The sequence below is a fragment of the Scatophagus argus genome, chromosome 12, assembly GCF_020382885.2.
Source record: "Scatophagus argus isolate fScaArg1 chromosome 12, fScaArg1.pri, whole genome shotgun sequence".
NCBI lineage: Eukaryota > Metazoa > Chordata > Actinopteri > Scatophagidae > Scatophagus > Scatophagus argus.
Window position 1 is genome coordinate 18,958,488 of NC_058504.1, and position 14,654 is coordinate 18,973,141.

Sequence of the window (14,654 nt, forward strand, 5' to 3'; positions counted from 1 at the left end):
CCATTGAGGATATTTCACTTTCTTATTATTTTAGCATTAACTTTCTGGAAGTCTGTCACCTGCCACATTCGGTATTTTAGAAAAGCTTATTGAAAAGGATCTGGCACAGTAAACCTTGTGTAATCTTTTCTGCCTCGCTCGTAAACATCTTGAAACTAAAGCTGTAGAACAATCTGCCCCTGTCATTTTTAAACTAGCTGATGTCATAAATATGTATGGGATGTGTGCTGGGAAAGAAAGCAGCCACAGAAGAATTGTAAATGTAAAAATAAAATAAAATTTATTTTACAGTTGCATAAATAACAAAAGTTCAGCACATTTCAGGAGTGAGACCTGCCCATTCTGTTTACAGTGTACACTTTTAACATTCAACCATTCTGTGCAAAATTGCCATTGACCTCAGAGTGTATTAAACAGGGAAACTGACATCCCGCCTGACATTCATACATGAAGAAGAACAAACCACCAGTAGAGGGAAAAAAATATGACTAAGGGGGCACTCAAGTTAGGAATAACATTCATAAAACGGGGTAAACAATGAAACAGATTTACATTCTTGAACTCCCCCTCCTAGCTGAAATCGTGAATGACGGGGCTGGCAGAGGAGTAGAGCTTCCTCTTCACCAGCCGGTACTCTGGTCTCAGCTTTAACACTTTGTTGGTACCAAAGATGTGCATAAGTGGCGGCCAGCCGTCCTCTTTGTCTGCCTTGAAGATCACAGAAAGTTCAAATGTCGGGGTGACACTCGGATCTGAGGAGATGCTTCCCACAGACTTCAGGCCATCTTTACGCTCCACAAAGAGCTTGATGAAAGCTCCGCGGAGCCCACAGGGCTCATCGGCAGAAGAGCGCACCACGTCCTGGCCCACTCTGGTGGTCATCTGGCGAGGCAGCAGCAGCACCTGGCAGTGGAGGGTGGACGCTTTGGCCTCTGTCAGACACTGCTCTATCTGCCGGGTCACATCCTGCTGAAGGAGCCGCTCTTCATGCTCCAAACCAGCGTCCAAGTTGGCAACTGTAGAGAGACAGAGTCTTTTTTTAGAACAATTCAAAGTCTACAGCAGCCTTTAATCAATACAACAAACAAACAAAACAACAAAAACTGAATGCCACTTGCAGTGTTTCCGAAGCTTTGACATTTGTGCCGTCACATTACTTTCATCATGTGAGAGATAAGCAATACGAAGCTAAAATACAAGAGTCATCAGAATAAAGGCTTTGCATCAGCAGATGACAGCAGAAACTGCGAACAGCTCAGCCTGTCAGCTGATCCTAGATCTGGATCAGTTGCATCAGAAACATCCGCGTCACGAAGATCAGCTAATTTCTTCGTTCGTCCGCCAAGTGACAAAGCTTTAAACTAGTTCCTATCGTACAATTGCGGTTAAAGTTAGCGCATTCATATTCGAATATGACTCGAACACTTGGAATTTACCACTGTTTCGTGTTTTTTTGGCCTTACTGTCAATCACAATTAGACAAAAATGTTTTTAAAATAACTTACATGGCGAGTTGTTATCCGTCTCGTCGCAGCTTTCAACGCTCCCCCGCCGGGCTGAAGTCACCTTTCGGCCCGAGGATGTGAGCTGGTAGAAGTACTTTCCTATCATGTCCACGACACTTTCTTCCTCAGTCATGACGGGCACTCCGTGTCCAAAGAGCAGAGCCGCGGTATAGACCATCCTGAATCTTGCTTATGAAGCTCCGGTATCTCCTCCAAACGTTTGGTGTGTATCTTCTCCATGTATTGAACTTGTTGAGCGGAGCGGCTCAATGAGCGCAGCGCGGGCTTTTATACTGGAAGTACTGCGGGTTGCATCAGCTGAGTCCTCTCACGTGTGGGCGGGGCTTACCGGCTCAATCTAGAAAGTTCCTGGTTTGTGGCTCACGCAACATGTTGGGGCATTGCACAGAGACAGGAAGACCCATCTGACCCCTGTCACGTAGGAAGTCAACTGGTTAATGTGGTTCTAAGTAGAACATGTTCTGCGCTTGATCACATGTGGTGGATTGTAACTTTAGAGGGCATTTGCTCAAGTAGTTTAGTTAGGCACATTTTATTTGAACACAAGCGTTCAAAGGTTATTAGCTACATTACATATTAAATTTCTCATACACATACAAATAGCTGGTAAACTAGGATGCAGTGTCATAAATTAAACTGCTTAACATTCTATAAAATGTGATAGCACTATATTTTACTGGTCCATAATTTCCTAACCTTTCCCCAGTGATTTCCAAGATATTTTGTTGAGAGAAGACTTGTTATAGTCTATAGTTGTAGGAAATAATAGACTTGGTTTTCAGTTCAGAGCCTCATCTAGGGAGTTTGTGAGGGCACAGCATGTTGGCTGAAAATGTAAAAAAAAAAAAAAAAATCCTAAATGTGTCTACAGCAAGCATTTATTTCAACATAATGCAAAATAAACTTCCCAGAAACAAATGAATACTGAATTGTTATGCACTCGAGCTTTTCTTTCGATGAAGTTCACATGTTCCCTGTTGTTAGCACCAAATTACAGTTCTTTCTAAGGAAGTTCCTATAATATTATTTTAAAAATTACACTCATTAAATATAGTGCTTCTTGATTCATATTCATTTCAGCCAGTAATGTTAAAATGCTGCTTACACACTGAATGCACCGGTGTTGAAGGTGCATCTTGTAAAACATGTCCAAAATTCAATGATAGCTACAAAAATATAGTCTGCAGCACACCACCAGAGTAACCGGCAAATGCTCTTTGCTGCGGTTATCTTTGGCCGCAGCTATAGCTACCATTAGCCCAGTTCGCCACAGAGCTAGTATCCGAAGAAAGTCTGTGTATCTAAAGAAATCAGTATGTTGAGTAAATAATAATAATAATGCTAACTTTATTTATATAGCACCTTTCAAAAACACATTTCCAAAGTGCTTAACAATCATTTAAAAACAAAACCAACAAATTGGTTAGATAGGTGTATAGTTTCTTACGGTAAGTATTGAATTCCTTATGTTTCCTTATTATGTCTTTATTAATACTGCTGAATATGTGCCTATTTCATGTATTAATTTATCAGGTTCTCACTTCACAGAGGTTTAATATGGCTGAAGTAGTCCTGCTGCCTCTTCAAAACTATTTCTGGCTAAAAGGGAAAAAAAAAAACATTGAGGAGAAATACTGAAGCTGCAGGCAGTCTTCCACAGTTTAACCCCTAACCTGTCATTCTTGTTGAACAAGTGGAAGAATTCACACAGAAACCGTGGGCTCAAATACAGGTAAATACTATTATGGAATTTTACAGTATTCCATGTGAAACAGTAAAAACCTGTGACACATAAACGTGAATATGTGCTTTCAGTGTGGAGGTGTTAGCATGTGTTTGTGTGTGAGAGCACATCAGGTCTAGACACTGTGGCATGAGCCCTGCCTTACTCACAGGTGAGTAACATCGTCTGACGCGTGTCATTCAGACACACGCCTGGCGGTGTAGCCGCTAAACACATGGATGCATTTTGCTTCTCCATCTGTTGCTAAGGATTTATTCAACTCCCACCACCCAAATTAGATCGACAGGTAGTTAGCAGATAGGAAATACTGTTCTTCTTCATTGTGATAGTATCAAAATATCACAGTAGTTACATGTATATATTGAAGAGATATAAACTATAAATCACATTAGCTTTAGCTGCCTTTCACTGACTCCCAGTCAGTTTTAAAATTGATTTTACATTTAAGGAGCTTGTAGCCCTGACACTGGTGTTGTCCTGGTAACTAAACTGCAACATCTAAGAACATATCTGTGGTTGTTTGAATACATAGAAACATAAGCCTAATTATCTGTGGTGTAAATTAATGGTGAGGAAGAGTGGAAGTGTTTTAATAGTAAAACAATGTCTTGTACACCTTGGCACAGCTCACAGGCACACAAATATCCAGCGCTTCCTGCCTTAATGTCCACCTTGCTGGGCTGATTTGAGAGCAGACGTAGAGGAGTTAACCTCACCTACCTGACTCATCTTCTTGGGAAATCTCTCTGCTGTGACATCACATCACTGCTGACCAATCACATTCAGCTTTAATGTTGCCGTCAGAAAGACTTACCAGTTAGGAGGAAGTGTTCTTTAGTGGGAGTGCAGGGGAACTACAGTGAATGATGACAGTACAGTAAATGCACGCTATCCAAACATTACTGCCTTTCTTCTCCCTGGGTTTGTAAGACTGCAACCGAAAAACAGTCGTGGTTGGTTATATTCCAGATCCAAATGAAAGCCTATTGTAATGCATAAAGACAAGCATTTTCCACCTTTAGCTGAACAATCATTACAAACTCTGAGTGACGGTGGTCATGGGTAACTAAGGGAAATGAGTCAACATGCATCCATTTGCAAGATTGCAAATAAATGCTAATGGAGGACAACAGACATTATACAGAGGTACTTTACTCTCTGTGACAATAAAAAAAAAAAAAGTAAATCCAGCTATAAAAAAATAAACCAAAAATATATTGCAACTGTGGCTTTGCTTCAAAGGAAGAAACTGTTCAGCTGGAGCAGCTGGGAAACTTACTAGGTGCACTTTTCTAACCTGGGAATTTTGAAGAAAATGGTGGAATGTCAGCACAGTATTGGACTAAATCAAAACTCTAAATAACTGTCAATAGGACTGTTAATAACAAACTGTAGACGGCACCAATGTGCCATTGTAGCTGCCAGTAGTTTACTGTAATTTAACAGGAAAATTTGTTACAGTGAGGATTTTGTCTGCCTTATACAAAGAAGAAACACAAACATTATCTGTCTGCTATGTTGTTGTCATTAATGCAGTTTTTGTATACTGTAATATTTTCCCATAAATAGTATATTGTCCATGTACTATTGTACTTTACGCTAGTAAAAAAAATGCTCAACTAATGATACCAGTTACTAGTTACTGTCTCACCCAGATGCATGCTCAGGTGTCTATTGATTTAAGTAGTACCGAAGTAATTCAGTTGGTACCCTTAAAAGGAAGTTTGGTACCCAACCCCACTATGCAGAACAGGTCAAAGTTCAAGTCCTCCATGGAAATAGCATTTATAAATGAGGCTTTGAATGTTATTATTATTGTTTCTAACAAGCAAGTCTTGTTTGCTTTGAAGCAGAATTTGGAATCTTTCTGGTGAGCAAAGAGATCATGCATTTACTGGCTGATTCTTTATGACGTATGATTCTTTGGCTCCTCTAATTCCCAATGAGACATATTTCTAATAAATCCTGAACTGTTCTGGTTTTGACAATGGTTTCAGTCAATAATGAAGCAGTTTTATCACCAGTTCAGTTCAGTCAGGTCACTGATATTCACTGTCACTGCATCTACATCAGTAAACAGCCAGTGTCACAATGCTGTCAGTGTTATCTGTCCATCAACATCTGTGTGTCAGCTGCCAGGGATGTTGTGTTTTTGGCAGAGAACAGGTCAGATCTGTTTCTGGTAGTCACCCATGAATGTGATAAGAGCTAAAACATGCATGCAACCAATACTGTGTGTTGTGTTTTAAAAACCCTTATCTAACAAAGAAGAAACATGCTCAAAACTCAAAATTCTGATCAGTATCCTGATTAAATGACTGGCTGGAGAGGACAGCTTATAGACATACAAACACAACACAGCAACAGCCTTGTTCAGTTTAAACTATAGTCCACCATTTGTTGTAAGCTTTTTTTCACTTAATAATCAACTGCTTATGAAATATCAACGATCGTTATGATGCAGTACTCATTACGTTAAGTTCAGATTGCCACAAATTATGTCCAGTTTGTTTTCTAGCCAATAGTCAGTTAAAGGAGATGAAGTTTAAAAGAAAAAAGCTTTGCTCTTGAGAAACAGTATTCTTTTTTTACTTTAATGTGACAGTATACCGCTGTCGCAAATTCACATATATGTATGTACAGCCAGGCAAGTGGCCCTGCGATGTTGGACTTGTGCATTGTGGTGTTCTGAGTGAAATGATGACATTAATGCTAACATGCTGATGCCAAATATGTTTAAAGTTTTCAGTGCTCTCCGTCTTAGCATTACAGAGGTTTGTGTTTTTAGTGTTTGTATTTATTGTTCAGTTCTGTACTGTATGTTGTGCATTTGTTGTTGAGCTTTAAATCCCCACTTAAGAACATTAGCATTGTAAATGACCCTTTGTAGCATTGGTTCATGCTTGAGAGTCTGAAAGCTGAAGCATGCTTTGTTTACTTCATTTGCTCAGAATGTGCTATCAGAGGTGTGAAACTGTTGGCTTGGGCTACTAGACTGCATAAAGTCCATACATGGTCTGGACCAAGGCAAATGAACTGATGACCTATTGATTTCTCTTACAGTCATAGCTTGTCTGGTTCAAAGTTAGCAGCATTTCCACCAGAGAGTTGAACTCCTTCCTCTCAGATTATCTGAAGGATTAGAGGGTCAGTAAAGGTATCCATTATTTCTCAAGACAGAGCAAACAGTTGAGAAGTGTGAAAACACTGGTCTAGAGTGTTTCATATTGAACTGCCAATCCTTCCTCTTCATGCACACTTTTTTCTTTTCTTTTTCTTCATGTTCCTAATTTTACACGGTGCAGTTGAAACACACACAGTATTGAAAAAGCGTGTTGATAATTCCTCACGATCCCTCTGTCCTCCCTCTCACCTCTGCCTTGTTGAGAAGACAAGATGAGCTGTAAACATATCTGATGCAACCTCTCCAAGCAGTTTCAGCTGCAGCAAGTCATGAGGTGTGTGTGTGTGTGTGTGTGTGTGTGTGTGTGTGCACGCACGCGCACATGTGAGAGAGACACACCAACAGGGGTGGTGTCAGGTGTCTTGTGACAGTTTCTTTTGTTTATACAGTCATAAAACTCTCCTGCCTTCAGTATCAGCATGTTACCTTATTGTAACCCAAATGAATGTCACCCTTTCACATTATTTGTCAAGTTTTGCATGAGACTAAACCTGCATTCCTGTCCCTAATCCTTTTAAAGCATTATTGGGGATACATTACAAAGTGAAAGCTAAATGAGACTAAAACTTTTGAATGGACCAGCTTGTAGCAACAACAAAACTCAAGACCAATTTGATTACATATTAGCTGTACCTTGGTAGAAGTCCACGTCCTTTTCTCTTAACAACACTTTCAAGTTGCAACATTTCCTCATCACTGCTGCATGCTGTAATTACAATCTGTCCAGAGTGTTGCCACTGCACACATACAGTGTGAATGTCAATGCTGTGGGCTGACATATGCATCAGTTTACACCCAGAGCAATGTCTCAAGATAAGTCAGCACATATATTTGCTTTGATGGTTTTCCCAGTTGCAGCTGATGTTATGTTGATCACACTGACAATAATACATGTATGTGTCTTGTTGTGCTTGTGTCTAAACTTGTTCCCCTGGCATCTGTCACTCACCAAACCATTAACTGTAGAAAAGGTCAAATGAAACACAGCTCTTCTTGTAAACTTTTATTGAGGTATTGTATAGTCCGTCAGTTTGGAAACAAGAGGACTGCAGCATGATAAAGCAGGAATGTGATGATTGTTGAACTGTGCATGTTCACATTTGCCTTAAATTTTCTACATAGTAGTCGGTGATCTCAACAGGTTCCTTCAGAGGAAGAGGTCTGTCCAGGCTGAACATGAGCGTTGGCTCCCTGCTCATTGGCTCAGGGTTGTGCCATTCACCGTTTAAAGGCAGGCCATTTGGCAGGGCGCTCGGAGTATTTGAGAGTGGGTGCGCCATTTCCATGTGAGGAGGTGGTGTGAGGCAGAACTCCTCCTCCTTCTGCTGCTTCAGGTGTCTGAGGATGGCCTTGGACAGGAAGTGAGGGTCATCCACATACTCATCTAGAGGAGGGGGGTGATGAAAACATGATTTGTGGTTTGTCTGAGCATCCTGTTTTGAAGTTTTCATGTTTTTTTCTTTTTTTGATTCCTTTTTAAAATTCTGTCCTCCCTAAATAAGACAGTGAAAATAGTGTTTAATTAAATATTTATTCTGTGGTTTAAATGGGCTTCTTAGTGCCAATACAGAGATAAAAAGTTGGCATGAGGCCAGAGATAACCCGACCAAAGCTGGAAAACTTCCCATCACTGACACTGACCCTTGTCCTTCACTTCAGTTAAATGTGCAGTGTATGCAGATTATAAACAAAACATTTTTTAAAAACACATAAATCGCAAAGGAGTCAATAAATACACAAATCCTGATTGTCAATCCTCATGAGGAAGAGGATAAACCAAATTTTGAAATCTTCCTAAAAGCAGTCTCATACTGTGAGGTGTGTATAAAGTTTACACGCATGCACAGACACACACTCGGCCATCTTCCTACCGTCAAGCAGGATGAGTTTGTAACGGTTGCGACAGTCCAGCGAGTGGTCCAGTATGTCCTGCAGGGTCCTGTAGAAGAGCAGAACTTGCTGTCTGTGCTCAGACTTCCCGAAACCAGCGCTGCTCTCCTGGGACATGCCGTAAAGCGTCAGCAGAGGCGTGGCATACTCCACCACACACTCATGGCCCTGTGTACACACACACACACACACACACACACACACACACACACACATTAACAAAACAGACACCCGGAGACAGATACATCATATGCACATGTAATCCTTTAAAAGCTTCTGGCACCAGAAATGTTCGATTACCATGTTTTACATTAAGTTATCCACTTATGAATTCTCAGGTTTAACCAGGAGGTGGTGCTCATGCTGTGCCATGAAGGAGAAACAGCACGCTGGAGGGGATGTACTCTGTGAGTCTCAGGCATCACAAGTGTAAGTATTTCTTTTACAGTCTCTAAATGTGTTTACTACAAGAGAGCATAAGTCTTATAGAGTGTAATGTGGAGAATGAAAGTCTAATCAAGAGATATACCAATAAAGCTATCAGATTTAGCAGGACAGCAGTCAGAGTTCAGTCCAATCGCTCATTCCTGGACATCAGACATTTTTCTCAGCGGTGGAACAAGCACTCAGATCATTATCTTAAAGTAAAAATGGGAATACATCAATCAAAAAATATTTTAGATTAAGTAAAATTTCTGCATGTTGGACATTTACCTGTTAATTATATAAAATTATCAAAATATTTACCTAAAGTGATACTTGGACACTGTGATGGACTTATCACAGTTTTCCAACACTTTATAGACAAAGCAATTATTTAAATATAAAGAAATTGGTCATCAGAATAATCTACATTATGTAAAGTAATCATACCTGTCAGATAAATGTAGTGAAGTAAAAAGCTCAACATTTCCTTCTGAAATGAAGTATTTACGAGGGGTGATTGACAAGTCTGTGGTAGAAGGACATGAGCCATACAGCTCAGTCCAACTATTTGAGTGATTATGCAAAAAATTTAAAGTTAATAACTTCTGAGGTATTTTGTCTTCAGGTAACTGAAAATTGCAGGTGAGCACTGCCTTTGGATAGGAACAACACTGACCTTCATGGTGTCATCTGATAACTCAAGGGCTTGTGACCCAATTAGGTCCACATGGACATGGTGGCAACACCATGGAGGGTGGCACCCTCAGACTTCTACCCCTCATTACAAGACTGAGAACATTTGACAGTGATGATCACGTTTTCACTGCTGTGGACTGTTTCTGGGGGTCCACCATGCAAACTTGTACTAAGAAGGGATCCATATACTCCACAGTTGCTGGACAAAGTGTGTAAATGAAAAATACATTTCTAAAACCGACTCCTTGTACCTCAAGGCACAAAGGTGTCGATCACCCCTTGTGAGTACTTCACTGGGATAGATGCCCAAAGTCATTATCACGTTATTTTGTGCAATGACTACAACTGTAAAATACTGCCCTGGTATTCACTTTGATATAACTATTTCTGGTAACTCAAGCAATTCAGACTGCTTTCATGCAGCACAAACTTCCTTTCCCTCGACTGAACTGCAGGGGTGATTTTGAGTACAATCACTGCTAGATTTGCTACATCAAACACATTGAATTTAGAGCACACTGATGTGCTATCTTGAAATGTTAAAAGAAATATATATATATATATATATATATATATATATATATATACACACACACACACACAGAAGCAGCCTCTTGAGTCTGTCACTTTACCATGGACTCTCTCTGTGTCGCATTTCAGCTGTGCAGCCTTTACAAATCTGATCAAAGCAGAAAATGTCAGCACACTATGTCTTTCCACACACACATAAGAACTACAGTACAAGTGGCTCAGTGGCGTTCACACTGCAGGGTCTCTGGTTACCTCATTTAATGCTGACAGGATATTTTTGCTAAAAAGTACAGAGAATGGTTTGATGGCCCTGAGCTATAATTTTATGTGTTCTTACTGTCTAAATTCTCGTGCCATCTAAATCTGCATTGTAATTTGTAACCACGCTGTTATTCTACATCCCCACCTACCTTCCCGTTCTCGTCCAGTACTCTGTAGACGCTGTGCGTGTAGACCCGCCCCCGGACTCCTGCCCTGTCTATCTCATTGTTGGGGAGGTTGTCATAGAAATGGATGTTGTCGTCTTCATCCTCCAGCTTGTGAGAAATGTTAGAGTTGAGTGGTACAAGGATGAGGAGCCTCCAGGAGCCACGGCCCCTGAATTTGGTGGCCTGATGGGTGGAACGGAATACTGCAATGGAGTCCTCCAAACCTGAATGAGCATCCACACATTCATTCAGATCTCTTTGTTCAAATTCATCTATATCTCTAGAATTGCTACGATGCAGTTAAGGTGCTTTTAAAACATAATGGACAGAAAATACAGCTGACGTTTGATATTTGATTGAGGTTGTAGCATACACAACAGCTCAGGATATCCTCATGTTCAGTTTATCAAATTAAATTTATTATATTGCACGGGTGAAGCCGCTATAGTGGTATTTAATTGATTTGTGTGTAATCCGAAATTAAAGGAGGACAAAGATGGACATGGTGTGTGTGTGTGTGTGAGTGAGTGAGTGAGTGAGTGTGTGTGTATTTGTGTTACTGACATGGCAGTACCAGTCGCAGGTAGCCCAGGTAGAAGGACCAGGCCAGGCCGTGGGCCACATTCATCTTCCTGTTCTCACAAATGTCTGACACCTCCACCTCCGATGGACCCTGCACACCAACCACAGAAATAGTCGGAATGGATGTCAGAACACCTCACCTCTGCTCAGCAGCTGCCTGACACTCCGTTCAGAATTATACAGCTTTATGATTTATTTCAGGAATGCAATATGAATGACAATCAGCTGATGTTTCAGGGACTGTTCCATCTCAAGTGTAGAGCTCTTATGCTGAAATAGAGCCATTTTTCACTTCTACTACAGTGCTCAGAGCTGTGAAAATACAGTAAGCTCTCAGACGATTACCTTTCCAATAAAAAGTAATCATCTAAATTAATCAGAAGCAAAACCGAGCGATTCTCCAGTTGTTTGAGGACAGGAGGCACATCCAGCTGTTGCTTGTAAAGACATTGTTTAAAGATATGAATTTGCCTTTTAGTCCAGTTCAGTTTTGTAGATTTGCAGTGCACTGATAACAAGTGAAAGTTACTGCAAACTTGTGCCATGAGTTTTCCCTTGCCAGTGCAGGCAACATGCTGGTAAGAATTGTTAGTTGGTTATTGTCAGGTAGCGTGCATCTCACAGATGTTAGCCACTCTTAGCTTGTGCTCTGTACATGTATGAACAAATCCGTGTCAACGAATCTTAACTGAATCACAGCTGACTAAATCTGTAGTTTTTAGCAGTGAGGTTGTTCTGTTCCAAACAATCCTATATGGGTATATTAACTTTGTAAAAAGTGCTCGTATAGGCCTGGGTTTGAACTTAACTGAACATAACAGCTGCCAGCAGCTGACTGAGCTTACAGCTGAACTGAAGGCAGTAAGTCACTGCAGTGTTGTAAAGAAATTAGAACAGTGACGAGAGCACTTAGCTTTGTGAAGTGAACTACATAATCACTGACTAGAAGCTGAATGACAATGCTGTGTGAATTATATTGTTTCCTGAAACATAAGCCTGAAATTGTTTCCCAGTAGTTGTATAACAAGGTTCAGATGTTCCAGATGTTAACTCCTTCAAGTTGCATTCAGCATAATCAGCCTTGTAGTCCTAAATCATTTAACTTAGAATTTAAAAGAACGTTTCAGTGTTTTTATGTGTTTTGTGCTGTTTATTACTTTGCTGTGAATTAACATTTTCCAATGTACTCTGTTGTGTTTTCAATCTCTCAGTGTTTATAATTAATTTCTGTTTAAAAAATGTATGAAAACACTAAAACTGGCAAGGAGCACATCTGACTTGTAATGTTCAAAGGATAATTTGAACAAAAAAACAAAGGTGTTGTTTGAGTGTCCAATGTGGATCTCACCAGGACTCCCAGGCTTTTCAACAGCGCATAAAGAACTGAGGCCAGGATAAGGAGCTTCCAGCACTGGCCTTTGTGTGGCAGAGGAGGTTCGGCCAGGTAGAGCAGAAGGCCTGCCAGCCCTGCAGCCATCAGGGTCTTTCCCCCTAATCCACAGGCTGTCAGCACATGGCTCAGCAGCCTTTGGCCTCGATACCTGATAATAACAACAAAGAAGGAAAGACGAAAGTGTTGTCCCTGTTACTACACCTGTGGACGATCACTTTAAGATTCTAACATCAATGAAACATTTCATTCATTCTGAGAGACTGAAACAATTTCTGTAAACATACTGTTCCTGAGACTAATGTTAAAGGGTTTGATAGCAAGGGCTTTGTCATTCAAAATGAACTACAAATACGGTCTTAAACAAAAAATAATAAGCATGTTTTTATTTATTTAAACCAAAAGAGAAGATTAGTACACATAGAGAGATACTTAAACGAGAGGGCAAGCAGTAAGCAACTGGATTTATCAGAACATGGCCTCAATTTAGAGTAAAATTGTTAATCAATGACATATTGACGATTAAAACTGACACATATTACATATTTATTTAAATTATGAGCTGATTTATTTTGTCCTCTTTGGGAGTGGTGCAACAAGCCCTAAACACAACACTGATGTGGTTTTAGCAAACAGTGAGTAGAGACGGACCAACATTAACATACATTATGGAATTATTTGGTTTGTGTCCACATGACTAATGGAAGTCCAGTGTTCACTCTTCTGTTTAGTCCTGAGGTAAACATCTGGCTCATTAGCTACTAAATGCTAGAGCAAGTGGCTAACATGAGAGCAGTGAGAGTGAACTGAAACAGTAAAGTTGTGAGCTTTAACACCAAAACAGGAAAATGGAAGTTGTGACTATTAGTGACACCTTTCACATCACATTAAATATGTCATTTCATCCACTGCTAGTGCAAGAACACTGATTAAAGCAGCTTTAAGCAATGCTAAAGGAAAGGTCCAGTTATAACCCAAGAACTATCTAATTCAAAACAATTCCGTTCAAAAACGCTCTTTTCTCTTCTCATACTCCAACTGCTTGTAATACACTCAGCCAAACCTTTTGTCTCACCTTGTGTTTGTATGGTGTAGCATCTCCTCTGCCAGCAAACAGAGCCCATGCAGCAGAGGGCCAAGGGTCAAGGTGAGTATTACCATGGCAACCCAGCCAAATAACCCTTCAGGAGACAGAAACACAATGCTTCCTGTTGCTGTGGCAGCCACCGCCACAGCACACATCTTTGGCAAATTTCCACGAGGCTTTGGGATGAGAGCTTCCTCATCTCGGAGGCACTGCATCTGTCAGGAAAAGTCTCCCAGAATGAGGCACATTTAAGCCATTTTCATTGAAAAATAAACAAATAAATAAAAAACTGGTAATCACTGTTCTCACAGCAGAGCATTTCATTTTTCCTGCTAAGAACATTCATTTTAATAGCATTCTGTACAGTAAATCATGTTAATCTGAGTCATGGTGTATTCTGCTTCTATATGGCGTAAAGATATGTTCAATACTATCAATGGACAAAAAACAAAAAAAAAAAATTGAGATTTTAATTTTTAGGGGGGGGTTACTGAGCCTTAAGAGGTTACTTTTCCTCTAAATTCCACAGAATCAAGCATGTTGACTTGTGAAAAGAGACGATTTGCAAACTGTGCTCATTTAGATACAATAAATTTGAAAGTTGCAGTTAGTAGATGTAAGACAATGTATTATGAATAAATAAGGCTGCATTTAAGTTCTTTTCTACCACAAACATGCAATCTGATCTGATGATGATATTAGATATCATCACTTACAGAGAGTGTAAGTGAACAGGAGGGAAAAATCTAAAACCTACTCTAGCAGGGGACAGCTGGTCTAGCACCATTTTAAAATAAAGAAACGTGTCACTCACCTTGCTGTGTTTTCTATGATCCAAATGAGCGCGACTTCTCGTTGTCTTTTCTTCTGCTCCTTTCTTTTCCTTCTTGCACCACCCTTTTTGTGCCATGCCAAACTTTCAGTTTCATTTTCCATGAAATTCAGGCCCTGCTCATCTTCTAGCTTTGTCAAAGCAGTGACGCGGGTGGCAAGAAACACAGAGAGTGCACACTGGAGGAGAAGGTTTCCCAAAGAGGCCGTTCTCACTGTTACTATAAATATTTTTGTATAATAATAGATTTTTTTATAAATTTGTACTGTAAATCAGTAGTTTTTCCATGGTAAGATAGATGTGTTTATGTGTTTCAGCTGTGCCCATTTTGTCATTTG

At 40.1% G+C, this 14,654-nt stretch overlaps 2 protein-coding genes across 2 annotated transcripts; both read right to left on the reverse strand.

Moving 5' to 3' along the window:
• Positions 1-256: 256 nt before the first annotated feature.
• Positions 257-1,806, reverse strand: si:ch211-39i2.2 (DNA damage-inducible transcript 4-like protein-like). The gene is made up of 2 exons (XM_046406210.1): positions 1,506-1,806; positions 257-1,016 (listed from the first exon to the last, which is right to left on the reverse strand). The coding sequence occupies exons 1-2, from the start codon at positions 1,681-1,683 to the stop codon at positions 571-573; spliced, it is 624 nt and encodes a 207-aa protein (XP_046262166.1). The 5' UTR covers positions 1,684-1,806; the 3' UTR covers positions 257-570.
• A 5,638-nt stretch (positions 1,807-7,444) lies between these two features.
• sting1 (stimulator of interferon response cGAMP interactor 1) lies at positions 7,445-14,425 on the reverse strand. Its single transcript, XM_046407060.1, has 7 exons — positions 14,299-14,425; positions 13,473-13,699; positions 12,356-12,548; positions 10,990-11,098; positions 10,408-10,649; positions 8,326-8,512; positions 7,445-7,838 (listed from the first exon to the last, which is right to left on the reverse strand). Exons 1-7 carry the CDS (start codon positions 14,392-14,394, stop codon positions 7,549-7,551), a joined length of 1,344 nt encoding a protein of 447 aa, XP_046263016.1. The 5' UTR covers positions 14,395-14,425; the 3' UTR covers positions 7,445-7,548.
• Positions 14,426-14,654: the final 229 nt, after the last annotated feature.